This window comes from Lepidochelys kempii, chromosome 21 (genome assembly GCF_965140265.1).
Source record: "Lepidochelys kempii isolate rLepKem1 chromosome 21, rLepKem1.hap2, whole genome shotgun sequence".
NCBI classification, from domain to species: domain Eukaryota; kingdom Metazoa; phylum Chordata; order Testudines; family Cheloniidae; genus Lepidochelys; species Lepidochelys kempii.
The window spans coordinates 6,926,523-6,954,522 of record NC_133276.1 but is presented as its reverse complement, the minus strand read 5'-3'; the positions used below and the strand labels follow the sequence as shown (position 1 = coordinate 6,954,522).

At 47.2% G+C, this 28,000-nt stretch overlaps 1 protein-coding gene across 3 annotated transcripts in view; it reads right to left on the bottom strand.

Annotated features, from left to right (window-relative positions):
- Nucleotides 1-28,000, bottom strand: part of BLACAT1 (BLACAT1 overlapping LEMD1 locus) — a 63,149-nt gene that overhangs the window by 12,008 nt on the left and 23,141 nt on the right. For 2 of the 3 annotated variants that reach the window (XM_073319781.1, XM_073319782.1), the window contains exon 2: nucleotides 12-223. In XM_073319781.1, coding sequence (XP_073175882.1) covers nucleotides 82-183 — 102 coding nt within the window. In that variant the 5' untranslated portion in view covers nucleotides 184-223 and the 3' untranslated portion in view covers nucleotides 12-81. Of the gene's footprint in view, nucleotides 1-11; nucleotides 224-2,167; nucleotides 2,391-28,000 lie in introns of those variants that run through there. The other variant, XM_073319783.1, reaches the window with a different exon arrangement.

Genomic DNA, 28,000 nt, shown 5'->3' with positions numbered 1-28,000 from the left:
TAGTGTCATACCAAGTTCAAACCGGGGCTGGGATCCAGCGATGTGAGTGAGCAGGTAAACGTGATACACCCGAGACAAGTCTCACACGGACGTCTCCTGCTCTGCGCTGGGCTCTTCTTTTTTCCTCTTCATCTTGCAGAAGCCATGGAGCCCGCAGAAGCAAGCGAAGGTGAACTGGGGCATCCCCTATGGCAGGTCAGGCTCAGGAGCATCCAAAGGAAACCTAGTTGGGGACGGGGAGAGGAAGAAAAGAGAGCGTTTTTTAAATCAGAGCAGCTCTTGCTGATGACTGGGAAGGAGGGTGGGCAGGGATGGACAATCACTGCCTTTATTTGCAAGACAGACTTCCCCCCAACCCCAGATGCAGAACTCCTGGCAGTCTCCTCTCCCAGCCAGAACCTCCTATCTCCAGCCTTCTCCATGTCAGATGCCCCCAGTCACACTCTCTAAAATTTTCCTTTCCAGTAAAAGAAGAGGGGGTTGAACCAAACACTTGCTGCCCGTGGAAGCCTGTGAGCTGCAATTCCCACATGCACAGAAACATAGATAGTTTGCACAGTCTGCTAAGCTAATGAATATTACAGGGACCTTAAGCTTAGGCTTATTGGGGTGTTCTAACAAAGCTTAGCGATATATACCCAGCAACCGCAATTAATGAGAAGCAGCTGATATCAAAGCTCAGTGTCTTCTTGTCCATTTTCAGTGGATCAAATCATGCCCCAAAGCACAGCCCACATTAGGGAGTAACAGCTCTAACAGCTGCAAAATGTAATTATGCAAACAAAAGCCTTTTTTTTTAAACACATGGAAGGGAAAGAATAACATCTGAAGTCAAACCCACCCGCACTTTCCCCCTATTTTAATTTTTAGCATTTCTAACTTTGCAAATGACTAAATCTAGTTTTGCCAATGAGAAAGAGGGTAACAGTGATTAAAGTGCTCGAAAACAGGAGTCTTGAACACTAAATTTCTACATTTCTATGGCTAGGTCAGTCTAGTCTCTGAAATACAGAAAGTCCTGAAGGAAACTTCAACTGACCCCTCATCCCTATCTCAGCAAGGAAGGCAGTGTGTGCTAGCGTACAGGGCATGGGATTGGGAGAGTGGACTCTTCCAGTTCTGTCACTAAATTACCATGTGAGTGAGTCACTTAACTCCTCTATAAAATGGGGATAACGAAACTCATCCAAGCTTTGAGATCCATGAGTGGGAACTGCTATATAAGTTCTAGCATAAGCTCCAGAGGGGCAAGTATTGCCCACAGTGGTTAGCAATGAATCATAGCTTCTGACACTGGCGAGCTGCTAACAGAGACATGCCTGATTCATACATCCCGTAACTTTGTGGAAATTCAGGGCTGGACCTGTCTCTAACTTACATGGAGACATTTAGGAGAAAAATAAGAACAATATCTTTAACTGAACTGAATTAAACTGAACACACTGGGTCAAGTGCTACTATTTGTCCCTGATCCACCAGTGCACTTTTGCATGTGCTTATCAACGAGTAGTCCCATTAAATATGTGCTTGAGAGATTTGCTGGTCGGGTCCAGAGTGAGTGCAGAATAAGTCCACTGAGTGAGAGCAGGATTTGGCCCAAAGGAGATTTTGCAAGAGAAATGGCAAATATATTGCTTTAAAAAAAAATCCATTTGGCATGTGACTCTGCCCCTTCCCACCCCCAGGGTTACAAAATATCCCAAGCTGATAGTTACCCCAATGGAGAGACTGCAACTAAAATCCCATTCAGGGTGGCTGCTTGTCAATAGCTCAGCTGGCTCTCAGGGGGTCATGCTAAGCTCCTCAAGGCCATGGAGAATGTTTGACTGACCTTCCGGCTTCCAGCAAGGCCATTCAGTATTCATTAAGAGCCCTTCAATTCCCAGCACTGTCATTCCGACATGGCAATGAAAATCACGTCATCCCCATCCAGTAACCTGGGAACCAGAGTGCAGCTACCTAGTGGGCTGGCTTTGTCCTCTGTGCTTTTGCCTGACTTGGTCTTTCCAATCAGGGCCCAGCACTAATATAGAGCAGACAGCAAGCAAGGGACAGAGTCCCTTTAATAAACTTCTCCAGCCGCCCACCTCCCCACCTTCCCCTTCGTTTGACAGCCTTCTATGTACCTCTCTAGCAGGCTCCCAAATTAAAAAGGCCCCAATGCTACCTCTGAGGCTCAGAGTCAGGAACAATGACAACAGGCTCCTTAACGAGTCTTCCTGTCTGCAGGGTTTCTTAGCATAGTGGCAGCTCTGTGTGCGTCTCTCTATATGCTGCTGCTTTTTATTATAAGCCAGCGAAAGGGTCTTCTGAGGTAATAGCTGGCAGGGAGCAAAGTGCCACTGGACGAAGCTGTCTGAAGGCAAGATATGAAGCGAGCTCGTTAGTGTCTCCCTCTCTCTCACTGTAGCGACACTCTGTGACTTGAGGTGGCAGAAAGGAACTCTCTGCCGAACCGGTCTGGTATACTTGCAAATTTGCACTGAGAGAAAGAGCCAGTGAAAATGCCTTGGTGGCTTTACCCTGAGGTAACTGCGCCCACCTCAGCTGCTGCTGATTTAAGCCAGTGTAAGCAAGCGGAGAATCAGGCTCAGTGAACCCACTTCAGCTCCTGTTGCAGACAGTGGGCCAAACTCTGTCCTATGGCCCTGATCTAGCTCCCATTAAAGTCAATGGAAAGACTCCCATTTCACTGCAACGACACTACTGCCCGTGAAACCTCAGCTGATGTCAGTAGCTGTAAATTTGGCTCATCAGGAGCCAGATGGGGCCCCGCGTTTGAGTCAATGACTATTTTTGTAAAGGTAGAAAATTTCTCCTCGACCCCTCTACCCAAATACCATCCCCCAACCTCAGCCATGGGCCTGAACAAAATCACCAGATCTGTCTCAACTGTGGGGGTGGTCAAAATCTGAATCCAGATTCAAATTTCTCAGCATACATATTATGTGGGCCCAGCTCTAGCTAAAAATTCCTCCTGAAACCCAGGCGTACTGCAGAACTTCAGGACTGTTAAGATTTTAAAACTATTTAACAGGGTTTTACCACCTGCACCTAAAATGGGCGAACATATTTTGGGGATATTTAAAAACCCAGAGGCCAGATCCTTAGCTCATGTAAATCAGTGTAGCTCCTTTGGAGTCAATAGTGTTAGGCTGATTTATACCAGCGGATGATCTGTCTCCCAGATATAGGGAAAACAAAATCTAGCCCATAATATCCATCAGAACTAGGCCCTAGAAATGGTACCCTCTTGAAAGTACAGTTGTGAGCATATGTCAAGGGTAACAATACCCTACCATTTTTAGGGAAATGGGACATTGGGACAATTTCCAGGGAAATTTCAAGATACACTGTCAAGATAAAAATCTGAAGTCATAGTGCAATGAACCTGCTACCTCACTATTGGGTAGTTTCCTTGCACCCTGGAAGAGCTGGATGGAAATGGTCTAGTAATATTCACCATTCACATAAGAAGCATAAAATTAATTGAAGCTTGAGGAGTTGCAACCATTTATGCCAGTGGTGAATCTGAGCTCAAATACTTTAGGGCCCAGTTCTGTCCCTTCATACACACAAAGTAACCCCATCGAAGTTAGTTGGACTTTGGGCCTGAGCCAAAGTCCACTGAAGTCAGTGGGAGACAAATCCAGTGACTTCAGTGGGCTTTGAAACCTGCACTATATGTAGAGTAAGGTACTACTCAATGGGACAGAGTCTGATATCTTATGCTACAAGTAGCTCTGTGAAATCAATGGGGCTGCCCTCTGAGTAATGTATTATTCAGTGTGGGCAAGGCTATCAGAATCGGACCCAGCGTGAGAAAGGATGGCAGGATCAGGCCCTTACATTGTTACCATTTAAAATACATTTTCAAGTCAGATTTGTTTCCCATTATTTATGCTGCTTGTTTCCAAATTTTTCAGCTTGGACAATGAAACTTGACAGCTGAGTTTAACTTTTGTTCATAGCTAGTTTCTGTTTGTTTTTCTCATGCATTTCCAAGGAAATGTTAAAATTTAAGAAAAATGAAAATGGGATCTTCTTGGATTTTAATATTAAAAACCCATGAACATTTGTTTAATATTATTAATGGATCAAGTCAATCCCTGGTGTGTGCAAACGAACAGAGTTACCCCAGTGCTAAATTCAGCCCATTATGTCTTGTAAAACTCGTTGGAGTGCATTTTGCACCCAAACGAATTATTATTACTGATATTATAGTAGCACCTAGAGGCCCCTTTGTGCTAGGCACTGTACATACATGGCAAGAGATAGTCTGTCCCAGAGAGTTTACAGTCTAAAGAGATCGGGGGGGGGGGGAAGGAGAAAGGAGAAACAGAGGAACTAAGTGACTTTCTTAAAGTCACCTGGCAGCTCAGTGGCAGATCCAGGAGTAGAGTTCAGGGCTCTGGACCACACCATATCTGACCATGCTGTCACTCTATGGTAAGTGTGAATACAATAGGTAGATAGTGTGTCCCTTTGAGCCCAGTCAGGCAGGTAGTACTAACAATAGATCTCCCCATTCTCTGGTCAAGCTCTGTTAATCTTGGCTCTAACATGTATCATGGGCAACATCATCTGCCAGCATTTCCCTTTGCTAACTATCTGCCACTGCATACGTATCCACAATGAGCCAGCAGCTCACATAAGGCGCTGGCAAGCCTGACATAACTGATAGGAAATCCTTATTCTAGGCAAATGGCCACCTAGAAGGAACTAAAGACAAGTTTTAATCAAGCTGAACCTGGAGATAACAAACATTTAGCATATGGTCTGTACTGCAGCCATGACATTTCCGGCTGAATTGACATTTTCCTGCTGAATTGACATTTTCCTGCCCAGCAACGGGCTGATATTTACCGTTAGTGTTCTGCATCTCAGCCCCCTGGGCCAGGTCCAAAGCACGAGGCGCCTGATCCAAAGCCCATTGAAGTTTGAGACTTTTCATTGACTTTGATGGGCTTTCCATTAGGACATAGGCAATCAGGGAGACAATTGGCCAGATCCTCAGCTGGTGTAGATTGATTTAGTTCCAGCAGAGTCCCTGCTGATTTACATCAGCTATGGATCTGGCCCCACGAGAGCTTCCAGAGGAAACCAGAGGTGGCAAAAAAGTAATGGCCAATACCAAAAGAAAGAGTAACCATAAAATAGCTCCTAAGTGGCTACCATTGACTGTGTGGACGGGACTTTGCTCACGGTACAACAGGTCCAATGAGGGTGCTGACTCCAGTTGGACAGGCCTTTGCTCTGCCTGCTTATGTCTCCAAGGCCTCATCCTCGTTGCTGTTGAAATTGATGACAAAAATTCCATCGACTTTAATGGGAGCAGGTTCAGGCCCTCATTCAAAAGGAGGGGGGAATGGGAAAGGCAGAACTGCTGAGGATTCTTGTTGGACCCTTGCATGACTTGCCCTTCCCAACTCAGAATCAGCAAGAGAGGAAGATGGCAGCTACTACCATGAATGGAGCCCAGGTCTCAAGAATCCAGAGCACCTAGAGAAGCTGCTCAGAACCAGACACGTTCCTTGTCCTTACACGGCCACTTCCAGTTCGCTTCACAAGCTCATTTTAGACCAAGACCCTTCCCCTTCCTTGCTACACTTTCTCTATTAAACAGGGATAAAAAATTACTTACCAGACCTCACAGGGAGGCTTAACTAACAAACATTTGCGAAGCACTTGCATCACTCAAATACCTTTCTCCTTGGATATTAGCGGATCCCAGGACAGACTGACTTAGCTGCAGACACAAAACCATCATCAGAACCTGGGCAGTCTGACTGACAGGACCCAGCTTCCATTATGGAACTATTGATGTCTTTAGGGAAACTTGTCGCACGGAGGCTTTTAAAAGTGACCCCTCTGCCTTCCATTCAGGGAGCAGACAATGATGAACGAGCCTGGAAGAATGAAGGCAAGAACAGCTGAGCCTAATGCTCCCGTTCTTCTTGAAAAGGTAGAAAAAGGAACTTGAAGGAGCAAGGAATAATTAAAAAATAAATGAACTGGCTTCGGTAGCAGTGACAGAAGCCCTGTTTGATTTGCAAGAGCTGGGTATGCTTCACAGAGCTACGCTGCCCTTTCTATTCAAGGGAGAAGATCCTTTGGATAAAGCCCTGTGCAGCAGAGAAAAAATGCAGGGTGCATTAAAAATGTTAAGCCAGAGAATTCTCTTTAGTCAATTGCACAACCCCTGGCCATGTTTGTCACTGTCACAGTGATGAATTGGGAGCTGTCTGAAATCAGCATGCTCACTTTAATAATGTCACTTTCTCTGAGTCCTAATAAATGTCTTTCTGAACCAGCTGGACAGAACCTATTCCTTAGCCCAGCAATTACTGATTTCACTGGGTTCTGCTTTTCAACCCCAGCTATTCTTAACAGCCAGGTCAGGCTGATGAAATGGGAAATCTTTATTTTAGCTTAGACTTTCCATGCTGTCTTTTCCTCTCTTTCTCGGTTGTATGGCAAGAGGCAGTGTAATCTTGTGGTCAGAGCAAACGAATGGGAACTGGGACTTCTAGGCTTTATTCCCAGCTCTGCCACTGACTCACTGTGTGGTCCTGGGGTAGTCATTTCTCGAAGGGCCTGTCTACACTGGGGATTGGTGCACCAGGACAAACCCCTAGTGTAGACATGGTGCACCAGGGCAAACCCCTGTGTACGGTGATGCAACATGTCTACACTAGGGATTTGTACCAGTGCAAAAATTGGTGTAGCTAGAAGGGTGCAAAAATCCTCAGTATAGAGAAGCCCTCAATCTCCCTATATGTAAAATGGTTAATGTATTTATTAGTCACCTTCCAGGAGGGTTTTGTGGCTTAATGAATAAAGTGCTATGAGAACTTGGTTAGAGAAGCGCAAAGGGACAAAATTCTGATGTGATTTACACTGGTTTAAATGCAAAGAAAGTCCACTAAAGTCAGTGGGCCTGAATCACTGCTGCCCTGCCCCTTGTGCAGCGATTTACGCCAGTGAAATGTGAAAGTAAAATGCTACCGTTGCATTCTGATAACATTTTACACCTGCTTTGCAATGATATAAATGACAACGCAAGGTGCAGGGTGACAGTGAATTGGGCCCAGAGGAGTTACTACAGGAATAACTAGAAAAACTGAGGAATAAGAGAGTCTACCTGGGGCGTTATACTGGTATAACTTGTAAAACTTTCCCATGTAGACAAGCCCTGAGAGAAGAATCTGACCCATGCTTTTTATTCTAAGTTTATGTCTACACTGCAATAAAAGACGAGTACATTTGTCCCTACTGTTTATTCCTCCCTTGAAGTCATAGGACTAAATTTACCTACAGGGCAATTGCTACTGTCAGGTTGACCAATCACTTGCATCTTGTGGTATCATGTATTGTTACCCTAAAAACGGCTACCGGTCATAGCCACGGGGCTCTGCTTCGGGTGAGGGAAGAATCAGGTGAACCCTCTTTTCACATGTCTAAAAGCAGAGTTGCACTGAAAGAGAAGGTTTGTCATGATGTGTCATTGGCCCTTTAATTATCCTGGCAAAGGTTTGCACAGAAATTCTGAGGTTTCAATTCATGTGATTTTCATGCCACTCCAGTTTTGATTTTCTGAGAAATGTGGTCAAATTAACTTTTAATTCCCCCACTAGAAAAATGTTAAATTTTACACTTTGAACTCCAAATTTTAAAGCTGCCTTTTGCCCCCAGCAAGACAATTTTTCTTGGGAAACGGACTGTTTTTCAATGGAAACGGGTCCTGTTTTTTTGCAAAAAATTTGTCAGGTGAGGCCAATGTCCAGGTAAAATGACCTAGTACTGGAAAGTGCCCAGATACCAAGGACCTGAATAGAATAAAATAGCTTGTAATGAAATATGAAAAAATGCCTTCAAATTTCAAGTTGTTTCCCATTCATGGTGGATACTCCAGCCACCTCTGACCTTTGTAGCCAAGATTTTCAAATGGGATCAGTGATTTTGGGAGCCCGATTTGAGACACCTTAAAAGAGCTGGTTGAGTAGACAGTGCTGAGCACCCATCCTCTGACCATCAGGCCCCTTTCAGGGTCTCATGTGGGGTACCCCAAACCACTGTCACTTTTTTAAAACCTTGGGCTTCAAGTGTGTCAGCATTGTGAGCTATGCCCCAGCATAGAGGCCTATGTTAAGAGATTTATGACATATTTTTTACACCCTAACCCAGTTCCAAAAGCCAGCGGACTCTGGAAAGCACAGATCTGGACTCAAATTGGGCTGGGTTGAGCTTTACTCTTGACTGTTGTAACGAATCCACTCACCTAGGCCTTTAGTAGTCACTACTGCACACTGTGCAATGTGGCCATAAGAACTTAATGAAAATTACAGGGATGGAATCCAGAGCCACCTGCTCTAAAATCTATTACTTATTCCTTTAGCTATTAGCAGTACAGGGCCATACTGATCCCATCCAGCAGAGGGCATGCCTCACATATACGCACTAGACACTTGATTACACTCCTCTGTATGCCAGTTGCTGTATCGCTGGCTAATTTTACCACAGTATCCACATTATTTAATTTGTTTTTTATTTCCACTTCTAAAATTATGGTTATTATTTTTTCACACACCGTGTGTGCCTCCCTCATTATCACCAACCTAAGGCGAAACCCAATTAAGAGCAGCAACCCATAATTTACAGTGGGATACTTTTTTTTAAACAGAAGAGACCGGAAAAGGACTAAATCAAAAAGAAATTCTGTCCCTTTAAGAGGAGATAATGAACCAAAGCACTGTTTCTTGGGCTCACATGTTTGCAGAGAATTGCTAATTAAAACATCACTTCTGTAAAGTATGCTGATCCCATTGATTCTTCCCCCCACACAGTTAATTTGCTGCTAGGAAGGCAAAGTCACAAGGGTACTCATTATAAAAATTTCACTGGCTGCAGCTAATAGTTGTAATTAATAGGTGCAATAAATTTCAAATGGCTAGCCAGGGTGTTCATTAGTTTCAGGCTGACTCAGCACCAGTGGGGTAGCCTGTTATTTAATAACCCATTTTCAAGCAGACCTGGCGGCAGGGGCCAGGGAGGAGGCATCCCATGGTATATACAGTAGATCCATATCTTTCCATAGGTAGCAGAGCCGAGTGAATAGTTCATAACAAAAAAACTGTTTGTCCCTTTTTGTCCTATTTGTGAATTTTCCAAGCAAAACTCAAAAGACATGAAGACACTTAGCAAATCAAATGGGGCCAGATTTTCTAAAGAGCTCAGCCACCAAAATGAGCTCTTTTGAAAATCTCTCCTTTAATCTCTCTGCGACTCAGTTCTCCATCTGTACAATGAGCATAAAAAATCCTTCCTTTCTTCCACCCTTCGTCTGTCTTATCTATTTCAATTGTAACATCTTTGGGGCAGGGACTGTCTTGCTGTGCATATGTACAGCACCTCGCACAATGGAGTCTCGATTTATGTTAAGGCGTTTATGTGTTACTGTGACACAAGCAAACAATAAATAATAATGTGAACCCAGGCACGGATCAAACACTGACAAAATGGCTTGCATGAACCACAGAGCTACACGTGTCCGAGCGAAGCCCCAGTTGTACAGATATGTCTCTGGGTCTGACTGCCAGTGAAATGGACTTGGGCATGTCTAGCACATCACCTGGTCCTTATTTCTCTGGTAGTATGAGCTGTTGGGAGCCTGACACAGAAAGCCTGTGTGGTGTAATCAGTGGAGGGATTTTTTTTTAAAATATTTTCTTTTTTCAGGAGGGGCCTAGCCAAAGAAATGTTAACAGCTGGCAGATGCACAGACATCCTGCAGCACAGCGGGGCCTAAGAAAGCAGTGCTTCTGCATTCTAGTTCTACTATACCTCGTGTGTCATCTGCCCTCACCCACAGATCTCTCATCACCCATGAAACCTTCCTTGTTGCTGAATGCAGGTCCTGAACTTGTGAAGTGCTGAGTGTGCTCCATTCCCAGGACTGGGCTCTTAGTCAAAAAGTCCCTCATGACTGGAGAGGCAGCATGTCCAGCTATATCCTCCATAAGCCCCTTGGCTTTCCTCCTGAAGTTCCCTGTCTGCAAAGGCTTCCCAAAGAATCGATTGTAGCTGTGGTCAGGTTTTACAAGGTTCAGGTGCTTCCTGCAACATGCTCAGCCCCCTCACCTCTGACTGACACCTCTGGGAGTTGAGGGCTCTTGGCACTTTACTGAAGTAGTGCAGCACATTGCCAGGTCAGGCCCTGAGGCTGGAGGGACCGGGTCAAACAAAAGAAGAACTGACCCGAACCATTGCAACGACAGCTTGGAAAATTGAGGAAACTCAGTCCCCATCCAATGTACATCCATAAATGAGGATGAGGCAGGAGGGAAGGAAAAATGAACTGCAAATCTTCTGACATTTCCCCCCTTCATTATCCATGGAACAGGTACAGTGTGGGCAAACTTCCCCATCACTAGCCCAGCAATGCACCATAGTCTCACCCTGGGAAGAGGGACCACCACTAAGATATAAGAGGGGAGTCAGTCTTCATGGCCCAGTCAGTGCTTGACCCCTCTGCTGAGACTGTCAACAAGGGTCCAGTTAGGATGAGTGGGATTTTTGGACACTTGCCCATGAGTAACTGGACTGAGACCCATCAACGCAAAAGACACAATTAAAAAGAAACTGGAACCACACAGCAACACGCCTTGAGCTGAGAACCTTTCTATGATTCTCCACCCAGTTAATGGGAATTTTCCCATGGTGAGCAGGTGGCAAAGCAAACTCTGGGTGAATAAACAGGCCAGTTTTATCCCTGATGTGACTGTGGTGGCTTCATTGGGATGGATGGGTCCAATGTACTTGGGTCCTGATCTTCAGCCCACTGAAGTCAATGGAAAGACTCCCACTGACTTTAATGAGCTTTGGATCAGGCCCTTAATGATAAGAAGATAGAGTGGACTGGCTAACAAGTGAAGGTGGGAATGGTCTCTGCGGCCCATTGAGACAGAACTAATTAAGAACAGCAGCTTCTTCCTTCTTTGTATCTCATCCCCCAACATCCTCAACTTAGAGCGAGTTAAATGAGCTTGGCGTGATTGAAGGAAAAGAGAAGCAGCCTCTTCCTTCATTACCCAACTGCTGCAGCTTTAATAAAAAACGGCTTTTCAGTTCGTTATCATCTGGCTGTAATTAAAATATTAATAATTACAACTCCCTCCCTGGAGTCATTTATCATAGTCTGCAGGGAAATTGCTCCTGCTCAAGGGATTGTCTTCCATATGACCAGCTGACCCAGCAAGAAATCCAGAACTCCAGCTCTGTTTGTAAGTAGGGGGAAGTATGTTAACGCAGGGCCCAAGTGTGGCTTTGCCCTAAGCCCTGAGTAAGTTATCCAGCCCCTGGAGCAGACCAGCAAGCAGATTGTGACTTATCGAGAATTCCCCCTTGCTTTGGTAGAAGTACCTGTGCCAGGTTACCTGAACAGGTACGCTGGCTGGCACATAGGGGAGGGATATGGCACCAAGGTTCTGCCCATGCACATGGGGTAGGAGAGATATAGCTGCTCTGTACAAGCTGCTCTCACCTATAGGCAGCTGCCGATGATGGGATGCATAGGTGTGTCCTACTGTCCTGCACAAGCCAAGCCGCCATCTGGCCCATAACAAATACTAGCTAGGGTTTAGAGTGTCAATAGGTAATGGATGCTCCTAGTAGCTTGAGTGGCCCTCCTCTTTAGTTCTTGGTAGCTCTGAAAAGAATTAACAATATGGTAACAATCTGATTTCTCCTGTCTCCTTCTTTTCAGGGCAGGAGACAGCATTATTGCAATGACAATAAATAGCATGGCAAAAACAATGAAGAGCTTTGAACTTCTTAAGAGCTCTTCCTTTTGTTAGGGATGAGATTTCCAAAGCAGTCCAGGGGAGTGAGACCCATCTCTCCTGTTAAAAGTCATGACAGGTGTGCGTACAGTATTCAAGGCTGCTTTGAAAATCTCACCCTACGTTTGTTAGTTCAATTAGTTGTTTTATTTTTGTTATAACCACAGTGGCAGAGTTGGCCTGAGAGTCTTTGTCTCGACTCTTAGAGAGCTAAGTCACAGATTCCCGGCTGGGGTCAGAGGTGGAGGGGTGGCTGGAGAAGGGATTTCTACTAAATTAAACAAAAGCTTTGAGATGTTTCACTTCAAAGGGAAGACGCAGTTGGAAACTCATTATCTTCTTGCTACATTGAGAGGCAGGGATGTTATTAATCTCATTGACCCTAATTCAAGCACTGGAAGCTGGGGCCCAAAAGTCTGCTCCTGGATGTGGTCAGCAGGGCTTGTCTACACTTGAAGGTTAGTGTGGATTAAGGGAATGTGTGGATAAAAGCTCAATAGCTATTCCTGAACAATTCCATGTGTGGACACCCTTAGGGCTGGTCTACACAGGGACTTATTCCTGATTAGTTTATTCTGAATTAGCTTAATTCATTTTGGAAGTGGATTAAGTTAATTCAGAATAAGGTTCTCTTATTCAGGAATCAGAGCCTCTATACAAGAAATTATTCAGGAATAGCTATTCTTGTTTAAATTCACACATTACACTTCACCCAAATTCACTTCTTTGGGTAGACAAGTCCTAATATAGGCGCTTAGACCAGCAGGCAAAGGTTGCTTTAACTGTAAGGCCGCATGAGCTACTTTCAACTCTTGGATGACAACCAAGCCCATAGCTCACCTGACCCTGGAAGTCTTATGTCTTCTTCAGAAGATGCTTTGCAACCACCCTTGCTAGCATCCATTCCTGCAGCCACTTGTCCCAAGTCTTACTATGCCCTTCGTGCCTCCTATGAGGTCTTGTTTCAAATGCCCCTTCTGCCGCAGTCCCCGAGACACTCCTCCTGAGAGTCCCTGCAAGGTCAACCCCATTTCCATTAGTGATAGGCCTGAAACAAAACAACTCTGATTTTTTGGGTTGCTTGATGTCTGAATCAGGCCAATGGCAGAGACAGGCCCAAATATGCTCTAGGTAAAAAACATTCTCTCGCTCAGCTCGAAGGAATGGGTTTGATGCAGTTACAATAGGGTGAAAGCCTATGGCCTGTACTTTGCAGGAGGTCAGATGAGATGATTGTAATGGTCTCTCCTGGCCCTAAAGCATATGAATCGATGCTCCTGTCATTATTATGGGCCAAACCAGATCCAAATACTCCTCAAACTGTGGAGTGTTCAAAAATCAGGATCCAGGTCTTGCAGCTTGGGTTGTCTCTGGCTTGGCAAGAAAATATTCCATCTGAAAAAAAAATACTAAGGGAGAAAAAGACTTTGCGGGATGTGTTTGGCCCTAGATCCATTTGGTTTTGACCGACAGAGGTGATCAAGTGATCAGACCCAACTCTCACTCTCCTACCCCAGGTGGGTTTCCGTCCAACACAGTGTTGAAAATATACATGTTGTTGAGTGTTTCTCTCTCTTTCTTTTTTAAGCGCCTGCTTTGCTAAAAGAAAAAGCAATAGCATAAAGGGTAGTCAAAGCGAGTCTCAGGAGATGAGTATCTAGCCTGCATTCTGCAGACAGGCTGCCAATAATCTTGTTCTGAGCAGCTTTGCCTGACAGCCACCGAAATATTAATGGGGTCTACTGCCGCTTCTGTTTGGGTATTTGAGATCCTTTGCAATCTCTTGGAGCCTGTTGACAATAAGAAGCAATTACCACTTAAAAATTGTGCCTGTAAACAAGTGCCAGCTTCCCGGCATCCTGATTATAAAGGTGGCATGTTGTGCCCTCCATATTCATGAAACAAAGATACAAATTAACCCAGCCTGGCGGCTGGATTTAGCCGCAGAATGAAGCGTTGCAATTACCGGAGATGACTGAGGCTAATCAGGATAAGTGGGGACAGCGTAAGGAGAGCTGGGATCCTGGAAGAACTGGTTCCCCAATCCTTTTCAGCAACGTTCCCCATTTAAATCCCCTATCGTTATGAAAGTGTGGGGGGCCCCAGAGCAGCTGCACTGATCATTAGGAATTCATTCAGGAACAGCATGGTGATCTCAGGGCCATGCATTCCACAGGAGTTTTGCCACAATTCAAGATGGGTTAATGTACCATTAACAGGAAAAGGGGATTTTGCTCATTACTTTCCCAGCACAACAAAACATTTTGGTTTACGACAAAGAAGGTGGTTAAATGGGCTCGTTAATTTTTTTCCTTTCCTATTATTACTGGTTAATTATCCAAGCCCTCCAGGACTGGAGCATTAACTATCAGAGTCCTGCTCCTTCACTAATAGCTAGCCAAGATCAGAGAAATGGGTGTCCACATTGAGTCCAATTGAAGTCAATGAAGATGTGACTGCAGGGTTGAGTCCTCATTGACACAAGTGATGGGGACCAGTAGCAATAGGCAAATTTTGTGAATGAGCAAATCCTGCCCCCCCCCCGCAAACCCAAACCAACCAAAAATACCCTAACAGCCTCACAAGATCTGCTTTGTTCAATTAATTTTCACTAGCACTGCTTAGTTTTAATTATTTACGTGGCACACTCTTGCTAACTCTCATGATTTTATCATGAGTCTTGGGATGGTATCTGGTGCTTTTCTGAAAGCCCCAGCTCCTGGAGTCATGTGAGAAGCTCAGCTTTCACTTTTTTATAAAAGGATATGTGTGGAGGAAAAAAGCTTAAGACTGTGACCCCTAAAAGCTCAAAATCAGAAAGTAAGCCTCATGATGGTGGAGGTCCCGGATTCATGATTTTGAAATGCTTGGCTTGGGGATACATCATGCATGTCTTCCCACTGCACGACCAAATGTGTAGGGAAATATAATGAAGTCTGATCCACATGAAACCTCACCACCGCATCTTCTTTCCTGCTCAGTCTGAGCCAAGAAGCTGGGCAAGACCTTGCCAGGTTTTGAATTTGAGGATTATTGAGGTTTGCAGATTAGCACAGTGAGAATTAGCACAGTTCTGCTGTATGATTTTCATCTTTCTCTAATCACGCCCCGGTTTCCCCCACCCCCAACTGATCTCACAGCACAGCCTCACAGAAGACGCTGGGACAAATCCTTGGCTGGTGCCCATTGATGTGGCTCCACTGAGGGCAACCGAGTTTACTGCACCCGCTGTGGCCTCGAAGTGCACAGAGGGTAGGGGAGACTGGGAGTGCAGGATGGAATCAGAGTAAAAGTGATTGGAGGGGCCTGTCCCTTTCTTGGACACCTGTGCGATCCCGCTAGAGAAAGGAGACTATAGAAGAGAAAGGGCTTTTATAATTACCTGGTGGCTACTTTCTGTGGCTCCAGTTAACTGGCACTCTGTCTCCGTAGGAAATAGCCTTCGTTTGTGCATGAACCTTTTGTTCAGGAGAGCTGCAGGTGAGGGAGCTTTGAACTGTGTGAGAAAAGCCCGGCACTAAAAAAGAAACTCAAAGCCTCCCTCCCAAAGACTTCTTACAGCAGTTGTGCAGCCTGGACGCTCCAAAGCTGCCTTTCAGCTCTGAATGGGGAGGAAGGGCTCTGAAAGGCCGACATCACCCCCCACCCCTCCTTTGTCTGTCCCTTTGCTAACCACCCCCTACCCTATTTGTCCGGCTAAAACTTCAAGGTCGTGCAAGGCTTCAATGCCCCCTTTCACTTGCTATTTGTTACCAAATAAATATGGGTGATTAAAAAGGGATCAGGAATCCATGCAGACTGTAGAGGTGCCTGAGAAGGTGGAGTCGTCCTCTATGTAGCCCATGGCTTTTAGCCCTACATGAGTTAGGAAACGCAATCACATAGGAATAAAAAGCCATAGACCACAGCAGAGGGCTTACCGAGGATAAGCCAGCCGTCTTTAGGGAAATAAAAAAAAAGGGAAAGGGAAATAAAAAAAAAATGAAACCCCTCTTAATCCCTCTGAACTGTGGCCACCTGGACTCCAAGTCTGACTCCCCAGAGTTCACAGGTTCCCGAAGAAAATTTAATTTAACTGGAGCTAGGCCCTGGAGTAATTTGCTCCACTTCTAAATAAAGTCACCGGCCCATCATGTGATCCCTCCCCACTGTCATTACTGGGATGTTCGATGGGGTGGGATCTGAGTTACTATAGAGAATTCTTTCCTGGGTGTCTGACTGGTGAGTCTTGCCCATATGCTCAGGGTTCAGCTGATCACCATATTTGGGGTAGGGAAGGAATTTTCCTCCAGAGCAGATTGGCAGAGGCCCTGGGGGTTTTTCGTCTTCCTCTGTAGCATGGGGCACGGGTCACTTACTGGAGGAGTCTCTGCACCTTGAAGTCTTTAAACCATGGTCTGAGGACTTCAATAGCTCAGACATAGGTGAGAGGTTTATCGCAGGAGTGGGAGGATGAGATTCTGTGGCCTGCGTTGTGCAGGAGGTCAGACTAAATGATCATAATGGTCCCTTCTGACCTTAATATCTATGAATCTGTGAATCTTTCTTGGGCCATCCTTGAAATGAGTTTGGTGGCCTCCGCTTAGCTGCTTTTACAGAACAGGACATGCTGTCTAATGAAGGCCATTATGGGGTCTTTACCATGCGTCGCCTCCATTAATTAGCTAAAGCCTGTCGCAGTCCGGCTGGGAGCCTACAATGAGCTGGTTGCTGCTCTCACTAGAGGGCTAAACCTAGCCGAACACCTAGGGGTTTCACCGGCAGGACCTGACTTGCAGTGTACATGAATACCCACCTGTCTGGATGAAGTACACTAACAGCAGTGGGTGCCTGGAAAGGCCATATTCTGATTTTAGCTACACCATGTAAATCCAGAGTAACTGAAGTCAGTGGCGTTACTCCAGATCGACAGTGCAGTAACTGAGAGCAGAATCTGGCCCCTAACATTTCAAAGTGCTGTTGTGGTCGGAAGAGTGACAGTAAAGGGGATATCTTGAGGGTGTGCATTTATGTCCAGCAGTTTGCACAGTTTACAGATCAAAAGCTCTAAAATCCCAGCTTTTCTCCTTCTGCCTCTTGTCTCTTTTTCAGCAATACAGGTTTTGCAGTCAGAGCTTTGCTGGCAAGGCAGCTGGTGGTGCAAACACCGCAATGGATTGATTCTCCTCTCACACCTGTGTAAATCGCGAGTGGCTTCACTGCCTAGTCAGTGCCATTCCTCTGGTTTAAAATGAGAGTGAGGGAGAGGAGGGTCAGGGAAATAGCATGCACCACACCCTCCCCCTGCCACACAGACTCCTGCAGGGCTAAGGGAGTAACGCTGAGTTTGGGTCAGTCGTCCCTGCAAGCCGTACAATAGGGCTCTGAGTTTTTATGTTAAGGTTGCTGCATTATTCCTCGCTTACAAAGACATCTTTAAAGGGCAGATCCTGATCCCTTTGGACCCTTTGGGAATTTTACCATCAACTTCAAGAGCAGCAGGACTTGGTCCTTAGAGCCCTACCCTGCAAGATGCTCAGCACCCACATCTATCATTGACTGCAGTGTGAAATAAGGTGCTCAGCACTTCACAGGGTTGGGGTCAAAATATGCAAGAATGTGGAAACTCCCTATTAAGGACACCTATGTATATTAGGCCTAATTCTTCTCTCACTTACGTAGGCATTTTAATGTAGTTACTCCTCATTTGCTCCAGTGTAAATGAGAAAAGAACGAGGCCCATCGTTTCTAATTCCCTTAGCGTTGATTTGCAAACGGAATTGTATAAACCAGGCAGCTAGAAAGCCCTGCGCCCTTCTCATCCAAGTTGTATTTTACAAGCTGCGCTGTAGCATTGTAGTTCTAGGGGCAGCACTGTCTTCCAGCAGCGATGAATCTTAAAGAACTTACCTGCTCCAATCCTGCTCCGATTGACACCAATGGCAAAACTTCCAGGGAGCAGTTGTGTAAAGCACGAAGGAGCTGATTTTTACATAGTCCATTTTCTGGCCATAACTGCACCTGCATTATTTCCTGCCTGTTTTGCTAAATGCCTGCCATTGGCATCCCATATGACAGCATTTTATGTTGCTTTTAAGGATCTCAAAGCATGTGATAAACATTGGATCAGATCCTCAGCTGGGTGTAAATCAGTGTAGCTGCAGTGTATACCCGCTGAGGACCTGGTCCATTAAGTACAGTAATACTTTGCACTTATAAAGCCACTTTCATTTGAGGAGTTTACAAAGGTGGTTTAGTGTTATTACATCTCCTTTATAAACAAGGAAATGAAGGCACTGAGCTTTGAAAATCTGGCCCCATAGCTGGTAAGGGACTTGTCCAAGGTCACACAGCAAGTCAACAGCAGAGTTTGGAATAGAACCCATGAGTCCTGCCTCCCATTTCCAAGGACTAGTCTACATTTCTTCTCTAGCAGCTATTGTAATGGCACTGGCTACTACAATAACTGAATGCATAATAAGACGCAGCTGCAAAAGGTGCACGAAACAAAACTTTCTCTGTAGGCTGCTGGAGAAAGAAAGACTTTTGCTGAGAGTATGTTTCCCACTCCCTCCCACTCCGCTTCCCAGGTTGATGGTTTCCTTGGGTGCCTCTTCCAAGAAACCTTTCTTTCTGCAGAATCAGAGGCAGCCACGAAACAAGCTCGTCTGGACAAGGTAAAGTGTGTTCAGAGGAGAGGAACACAAGAGATACTCCCAGCAGCTTTGTCTAGACACAGAAACAGTCCCCGCTCGCTAGCAAGTGCCTCCGCACCCTGTGTGCAGTATAAACCAGGGAAGCCTGCCGAAGTCAATGAAGCTACGCAGATTTATACAGCTAAAGATCTGGCCCTCTGCCGTTATTCTCTTCCCTTACATACCCTGCTGTCGCTCACACTTGTCCAGCAATAGTGATTGCTAATTACCAGGTGCTGATGAGGCCAGTCTAAGAAATTCCCCTCTGTTGCCTCGGTAAAAGTCTTTGGGAAATTCAGTTTCTCTAAAACGGTACAGTCAGCAGGTTTGGTGAAATCTTAAACCCTGCAGTATAGAATAGCACACAGGCTTTTCACTGACTAGCTGAGCTTCTGAAGCGCGTGGATGGCTCTGAAATGTTGCTTGCCCACATCCGTTCTCCTTTAACAATCAAACCTGAATGTCAGGAAAAAGGCACCACCTACTCCATATGGTCCTACGTGGACACATTTGCTTTTTGGCGACATAGTCTTTATCTAGGCAACGGAACTTGCATTGTGAATGCCACCTGCATGGGCTTAAATGGGCACTGCGCAGACATACTCTGAGCATGGCTACATTGTCCTACACTGTCGTGTATTGTGTGTGGGCTGTGTGGCCACCTGTATGGTCCTGTGTTGGTGCACAAAGTGCTCACCTGTTAGGTATCCACTGGTGCTATACAACAACCCGCTCCTATAGACGTATCTGTACACATATGCCTATGTGCTCCTAGACAGTCCCATGCACCCTATCCCCAACTGCTCCTGTGCGGACATGCATGCTATATGCCATGGTATCCCATTGCTGGACATGAAGCACAGCCCCAGCTTTCCAAGGAGCCTGGTGCCTTCAGCATCAAAGCCAGGTGCCTCTGTGGGGTCAGCACCGATTGCCCGCGCACCCTCCTCTTAATAGAGCAGCATGGTGCTTTGCACTGTCTCCTTGCTCCAGCACCCAGGGCTGGGAGGATATAGGAGGAACCTGTTGTGCTTTTAACCCCCCCCCCCCCCATGACACCAAAACAACCCAGCCCATCTCTGCTGCAAACCTCCAGTGCAGCCTCCAGCCCCGTCCTGCTCCCTCAGTCTCGCCCCAGGAAAAGACTGCTCTCTACCCTTGGAGAGCGCCACACAGCCGTCAAGAGGGAAAAGGGAGATGCACACACACCGTGTCAGGTTAAACGCCATCCCGGATCTTTCATGAGCACCCTCCACTGCTTCCCCCCTCTTTCCTCTCCACCTCGCCCCCCTGCTGGCTGCACTAAGCCCTAATCAGACACGCCAGCCCCCAGCAGGGAGAGGATTGAAGGGACGCATCGTTTTCAAAGTCTCGGCGCCGACGGCTGGGCACAGATGATCTCACCTTTGGCAGCGCGACATCGTCACGGCGGGGCTGGCGCGCCGACCCAGCCGACCCAGATATAGGCCTGAAAAATGGCAACAGCTCCCGCCACCCACCCTGCTGGCTAGGAGAGATGAGATCTGCATTGCCGTCTCCTTCCCAGCCCCCCGTCCATGGCTCTTGAGTCACAGGCTTTCCGGTGCGGGGGGACAATGCTCCCGGCCACACCAGCCTCTCGGGGATCCGGCCGTGAGCGCTGTACACCCCGACTCCCGCTCCACTCCTCCTGCTGCCGTCCCGCCACAGAAATCTGAGCGGCATCCAACTAAACTTGACTCACTTTTGAAGCCGTTGACCCCTCCCCTGCCTGCCGTCCCCTCTCTGCCTTCCCTCTCCATCTCTCCACCGGTTGCCAAGTGGTCGCTGTTCCACTGCACACTTGAGATGGTTCATCACCCCGGGGCTGGGGCTGGCGGGCGGGGAGTGGGGGTGGTGGTGGTCAGGTATTTCTCCATCCTTAATTCTCAAGAGCCTGGGTAACAAAGGCTCTATTGAACTCCTGCCTCTCTGGTCTGTGAAGCAGAAACCTCTTGTATCTACTTCACTGGCTTTGATCTAACTCCCACAGTGGGATGCGTATTACTCACGTCCCAGTGCTGGGGTGTTGCTGCCAGGATGGGGAGTGGGGGTGGGGAGGAATAAGCCTCTCCTCCCCTCATCACCCCTGTTTTGGAATGCACCCTGCCGGTAAGCCTGCAAGGGATCACCCGGCCCTAGCCTCTCACACCAGCTTTTCCACTTTCTCGCTCTCTCTCTTCTTCCCCACCCTGCCAGTTCTCTCCCCCTAGCCCAAAACAGGTCACCCTCCCAGTCCCAAGGGATGAGCTACGCATGCCTTTTATCACTGGCCTGGCCACTGAAATGATAGAGTCTTGGCTCCACCATTCCTCTCTCACCCTGAGAACACTGAACTTGGTGGAGCAGGGACGAAGATTTTGTTTGTCAAAAAGGCTTTTACTGGCATCTGGGCAAGAGGCAAACAATGAAAACATCTGACTGGGGGGGGGGGGGCCCAAGTCTTCTGAGTCTTGAACACACAGTATTTTCCCCTTGTGCAGTTCCCCTGTGGGGCACGTTTAGCTCTGGGGGCTTTTTGGAGGAGTGGGGTGGAGAGGGGGCATGCAGCAAGTTGGTTGTTGGATTGCTGGGCTCACACCCTGATCTGATGGTGCTAAGCGTGCTGAGCTCCCACTGTCTTCTGCTTAGGGGACAGATGTTCAGAAGCTCTCGGAGCCCAGCAGCTTGGACCATGACGCCGGTGGGTGGCTATTCCTAAAAGCTCCCACCGAGCTGAGCTCTTCTGAGAATCCAGCCACTTGTTTAGCTAGCTGAGCTGTTCAGAATATCTGGTCCCAGTACTGGGAACTGGACCCTTCTGAAAATTCTGGGCAACATTTTCAAAAGCCTGCAAGTTCCTTGGGTCACTTCTGACCAGATTTTCAGAGGCATTCAGGTGCCTAAAGATGCAAAGTGGGATTTTCAACGCGCCTAAGCAGGGTGGGTGCCTAACTCCCATTGACATCAAACGTTTATTTGCATCTTTAGGCACCGAAATGCCTTTGAAAATCTGTCTAGGAGTTACTTGAAAGGCAATAGAACTAAAGTCCCTGAGTCACTCAGGCCCCTTTGGAAATTGTACCTTCTTGCCTCAGTGTACGATTTTCAGAAAGTGTCAGCACCCAGCTGTTCCCAGTGACTTCAGCTAGCTGTGGGTGCTCAGCACCTTCTGAACCTCAGTCCTTAAGGGGTGTCTCAAATTACATACCCAATTAGTGAGCCCTAATCTACAAATTTAGGCCTTAGTATAGCCAAGGGCTTTCAGTGCTGCCTCCCCCACTCCAGCCGCTTCGCTCTTCCTTCACTAGCCCTCTCCCCCATTCCTCAGGTGCTTTCATTCCACTGCTGCCCTGGGCCTCCAAAGAGCTGAGACATTCAAAAGAGTCTCTTCCCAGGTGCCACAGAGGCCCCATTCTTCTCCTGCCTCTGTCCCCTCTGTGCTCTCATTGTTCACCATGACTACACACATTCTTGAGCCTCTAATGAGAGCCACGTTGCCATTTCCGTCTTATGAGGGGGAGGGAGAGAGAAATAGCATTATAGCAAAAATAAATACAAATAAAAGGATAGATAGATAGATAGATAGATAGATAGATAGATAGATAGATAGATAGATAGATAGATAGATAGATAGATAGATAGATATACAGGAACTGCCAGACTGGATCAGACCTAGGGCCCATCTAATCTGGTATCCTGTCTCCCACAATAGCTAGTGCTAGATGTATAAGTGGAAGTTGCAAGAAACCCTGCATGTATGGCATAACCTACCCCCAGGCAAAGTTTCCTCCTGACCCCCATCACCTAGCAGCTGGCTCGTGCCTTGATGCAGGTGGGCCCTTCCGAAAGTCTTGCTTATTTTTTAACTATTCACTGTTATAACTCAAGAGAGCAGCGGAGATCAGTGAGCTGGGAGATAGTGGGGCAGAGAAACCTAACTTGTTTCAAGACTGAACATGATTCATTTGTGCAGGGGATGGTATGATGAGGTTGCCTGCAACGGCATATGGCCCATCTGCGACTGCTAGTAGCAAATATCTCCAATGGCTGGAGATGGGACACTGGATGGGGAGGTCTCTGAGTTACTACAGAGAATTCTTTCCCAGGTGTCTGGCTGGTCAGTCTTGCCCACATGCTCAGGGTCTAACTGATCGCCATATTTGGGTTTGGAAAGGAATTTCCACCCAGGTCAGATTCTTGGGGTTTTTTTTTGCCTTCCTCTATAATGGGGGGAAACGAATCACTTGCTGGTTTGAACTAGAATGAGTGGTAGATTCTCTCTAACTTGAAGTTTTTTAAATCAAGGTTTGAGGACTTCAGTAACTCAGCCAGAGTTTATGGACCTACTGCAGGAGCGGGTGGGTGAGGTTCTGTGGCCTGTGATGTGCAGGTCAGACTACATAATCGTGATGGTCCCTTCTGGTCTTAAAGTCCATGAGTTTATGAGACTTGGACAACAATCCATTTCCCAGCTATCTTGACAATATCAAGCTGACAATAGCTATCTTGGCTTCAGCTCAGAGAGATTAGAGCTATCCAATCATATTTATAAGGCCACCTGTACTATGAATTGAGTATTTGGAGAGTATCTTTCCTTGTAACAAAGTCATTTCCTTATCCCCAACCTGCCTCACTATGTCCTAGTCAATGAGTTATATTGGGACTTGGCTACATAATGCAGCACCTTCTAACTGGGGATCTCAAAATAGGTTCATGATGTTAACCCTTTTGTATTAAATACTATTATATACTTTTCTTTACTATGCACATTGTATACTGTTTGTCCCTCCTGTGTCATATGCAATATTTTCTGATCCTTTATGAATTACCACCTTCTCCCACCTATTTTGTATCTACATCTGCTTTAATGAAAAGAATTTAAAAAAATATATTAGCTTCATAATAACCCCTAATAAACTTCACAACACCCCTCCTTTTAAGGATGGAGAAAAGGAGGGACAGGTACATTTAATGACTTGACCAAGGTCACACGGTGAGTCATTAAAAGAGCTGGGGGATTCAGAGCAGAAGTGTTGGCTCCCAGATTCACCTGCTGTAACCACATTGCTGTCAGGAACCAGGAACTGAATGCAGGAGTTCTATCAGTGCCTTGGTCTAACCATTAGACAACACTGCCGCTAACATTCTCTAAGACACCGCCTTAGAGTTTACTTAGAGAGACCTGTGTTTGTAGAAAAGTTCACATACTTGGACAGCACCATCAGCCAGGATGGTGGAACAAGCCAGGACATCCGGAACAAATTCAGTAAAGCCAGGAACACCTTCAGGAGCTTAAATACAGTCTGGAAATCATCAAAATACAACACCAAAACCAAACTCAAGATTTATCAGAGCTGTGTACTTTCAACACTACTTTATAGTGCAGAATGCTGGGGAATGAGAAAGTCTGACACTTCCAAAGTGTCTTCATTCCATACAACCTGCCTCAGAAAAATCCTCCATATCTTTTGGCCCAGAACAATCTCAAACCAAGATCTATTGACACAGTGCAGCCAAGAGGATCTGAGCCCCATCGTTGCCAGGAAGCGCTGAAGATGGGGTGGCCATGTGCTTCGGATGGAAACTGATTCCATCACCAGAGTAGCAATAAGATGGACACCTGAAGGCAAGTGAAAACAGAGCCGCCCGAAAACAACATGGCGAAGCGCTGTGGAAGCTGAGCTGAGAAACCTGGGGCACAGCTGGGAACCATTGGAAGGCCTGCCAGAAACAGACAGGAGCGGAGGAGCTTCATCACTGCCCTAAACACCAGAGGTGTAACAGGAACATGATGATGATGATGTTCATGTGTCTGCATTAATTACAGGTTCTCCGCCAGGGTGTTGTCTCCACTCAAACGGCTCATGTAGCACCAAAATGACTGAGGCCCAGCTACAAATGCAGCAGCAATGTATTAACCAGAGACACTATCAGCTGGATGCTCGTGGATCAGACAGAACCTCTGCGTCCCCTTTAGCCTTTACAAAAAAAAAAAGCCACACGCCCAATTTCACTCAAAAACAGTCCTGTTGCTTACACTCACACGCGCCATACTGGCTCCTCCAGGCTCGTCCAGACTGAGAGGTCTTTGGGGCAGTGACTGTCTTTTCAGTACATATGTGTACCGCGCCTAGCACAATGGCACACATAGCATCATGGGGCCTCTAGGCATGACAACAACAATAATAATAACACGGAAAAGCAGCCACTGTTCTGTTATAACACAGACTAGAGGGGTAAAGGAGGCTGCCTGATTTGCTCACCTTAAGCTAAATCACGTTGGAAGCTGTAAAAACATACCAGGGCCAGAATCGCTGCTGGTGTAAATGGGCGTTGCTCCATGGAAGCAATGACACCAATTTACATCATCAGAAAATCTGGCCCACTACGGATTAATTTAGGCTGCTAAGGATAATCAGACAGCTGCGAGGAGAGTTTCTGATCTCCGAAAGCCTGGCAAAGGTAGGTGTTACTATACCAAGTTCATGATGAGGTGTGTTGGAGCGTCACAATACAGACCCTGCTCACCCCCACATACATCACCTCCAATTTTGCTAAACTTCATTGCAAAGCTGAGAGACTTCCTCTGGCTGTTTCTCAGGGAGCAGGGATAAGACAATGGGCCAGAACTCTTCCAGCAAAGTGCCCATCAAATTACTGCATGGAACATTAAAAGAGAGAAAACATCCCTCTGGAATCTACGTAACTCACTAATTAACAAGATCCTCCGGTGCCATTTTGCACCGCTCCCTGACTCAGATATTTCAGCTCCAGCAGCAACAGCTGTAATTAAGTCTAGGCTACGAGTTAGGAGATGTAGTAGCGGGTGATTTAGCCAATGGGGATTTTGCCTAGATCTGCAGAAGCACGCGGGGCCGGATGAGCAATGGGCTCTGTCACTGAGAATGAGACACCAGCTGCAGCCAGAGTCTACGGTCCCTAAGGGGTGCAGAGGAGTAACACACTCACATGAACTTCCTCACTCTAGCACAAGAAGTTGGAGCAAGGAGGTGATGTAAGCTCCCCTCATTGAAGAGTGCTTTGAGCAATCAGTGTGGTAGGCTGTCTCTGGAGCAGACCACCTACACAGCGGAGTCAGTATTAGGATTGAATGGAAATGCTGCCTTCACTCCAGCGCACCCCCTTCCCCGCACCCACCAGTACTCCCTACATGCCGCTGACGCTCTCCACCATGACGGAGCTGAGTTACTCAGAGATTTGAATTGGAAGGTGGCAGGCACCCACGCGGCTGTCGATGAACTGGACTGCCAAGAGGGGAGGAAGATGTGGAGGAAGGCTCTTCGACATTGGTCGGCCCAGCTGGGGAGGGGGCCACTCAGGCTGTGGGCCGCCCACTGTTTGGCTGGTCCAAACCTGAGTGGTGCTGCGACCAGGTGCCCAGGTTGCAAAGTCATTCAGTCTGCCAGACGCACTCTCCATAGCTTGAGACAAAGCCATGCTGGCTTATTTCCCCTCCTCCCCCTTCCCCCCCCCGCACTGGGATGTGGCTGAGCAGAGCATGTGACCCCTGCAACTGGCTCCCACCCTCAACAACTGGCTCCCACCCCCATTTCACCCCCAACAAGAACTCAGCAGAGCAAGTTGTATCTCAACAACCGAGCTGGGTTTCTCTGCAAAGGGGAGTGGGGCTGAAACCCCACAATACTCTCATCCTCACCGAGTGCGAGAATGGGGGAGGAAGGGGCCCCTGACATGGGGGTGGAGAGTTCAAGATGAGGTCTTGTGGGGGTAGGTTAAAGCAAGAGGGATGAAGGACGCTGCGCCCAGAGATATACAAAGGGAGACTCAGGGAAGGTCTAAGCCTCTGGATCCCTGCTTAATCCCCGGCAACTTTGACTTGGTAATAGGGAGAGAGGAAAACTGCCAGACTGTAAGTGATGCCTCAGCGAGCTGGATGTGAGGAGAGGGGAGGGGCAAAGAGAGACAGAAAATTAGAGAGGGGAGTTAAAGAAAAAAAGGGGGGGGAGTGTGCTGAGAGACAGATTCAGAGAGGATTGGTCTAACTGACACCTTCCCAGGGTGTAGGTTACAGCAACTCAGCCTGGCTTGGCCCCACTTACTGCTCTGTAACTCACACCCCCTTTTGCGCCACCTCTGCCCCCAGAGCTCCGGGAATCCCAGTCCAGTGTGGGGGTAACTCCGCTGACTTCAGCGGCTTTACACAGAGGGTAACCGTGTCCCTCGTTGGGAGAGAAAGGGCTCGATCCTGCTCTCACTTCCAGCAGGAGCGACTTGGCCAGCTGCAGCAGATGTGTCTCATCAATGCCTGACGTCTGCAGAAGGAGAATCGGGCCCCTGAGATTTCGATTCAGCTGCCGATATAAGCCTCTGACTCCCAACAGGGAACAGGGAAAGAGGACAGTGAATTTAATCTCCCTGGGTGTCCAGCTGTGAGAGGGAGCGCATTGCCCCCACTGCACATGGCAATCCAGCCTGTTCGGAATGGAGAGGAGCAGACACCCATAGCCCCTGGGCTGCTGCTTCCAATCCAGCCTACTCAGTAGCCAGCTGCACTTCCTCCATCCTGACCCAGCCGTCCCTCTGCCTGCTGCGTGGGGTGTACCACCCCTCCGAGTTTGATCTGCCCCACTCATCCATGGCACAGGCAAGACAAGACTTAGCCAGACCCCCATCACCAACCCATGGCATGCACAAACCACCGTGGGCAGGAGACAGCTACCACTGTTTGCATTGGGGTTTCCAGTGATGGAGCCTGAGGACTGGACGGCACCAGTCCCACAGCTCTTGTCCCCACCTGCCTTTGTCCATCCTTTTCAGCAGAGGAGATCCCTGGTCTGTGGAATGTGACAGAACTGAAGAGAGAGGGGGCCAGAGAAGAGGGGTCCCAGACCTGTGGCCATCACTCCTGCAAATCTCTCCATTGACTTCAGTGAGGAGTCCTGCCAGAATTAATTTTATAGAATGCAGGGTTGGTTGTTTTGGTCCCTCCAATATCAGCAGCTGAACTCCAGTCCAAACACGATCCGAGCCTCCCCCCCTGCCCTCGAAAGAGATAATCACACCAGATCTGAAATGCCATCATGTGTAGCTTCACGGCCACACAGCAGGGAACTAATCAGGGTTCACAATACACATGGGCCCAAGCCATGGACTTCAGATCCGGTTTCTCCCACCTCCTCCCCAGAGCTGCTGCCTGATCGGATACTGGGCTTTGATTTGACCCACTGAAGAGAAGGTGGGTAGGCTTGAAATTTGAATCTGGAATCCAGATTCCACCATCGTTTGGGATGGAGTAGTGCTTGGACACAGGGATTTGTGTCAGGGGCATCTAGTAAAGAAATAGGGCCCAATTCTCTTCTCATTGACCCCGCCGTGGCTGGAGTCACGCTAGAGTAAGTGAAGGAAGCACCTGACCAGGAGTCCTCTTTATAAAGCCAAGTGGCTGATAGCCCTCTGCCTTTCACCAGTCCCTTACTCCATTCAGCCCCAGGGAGGTCCTCCTGA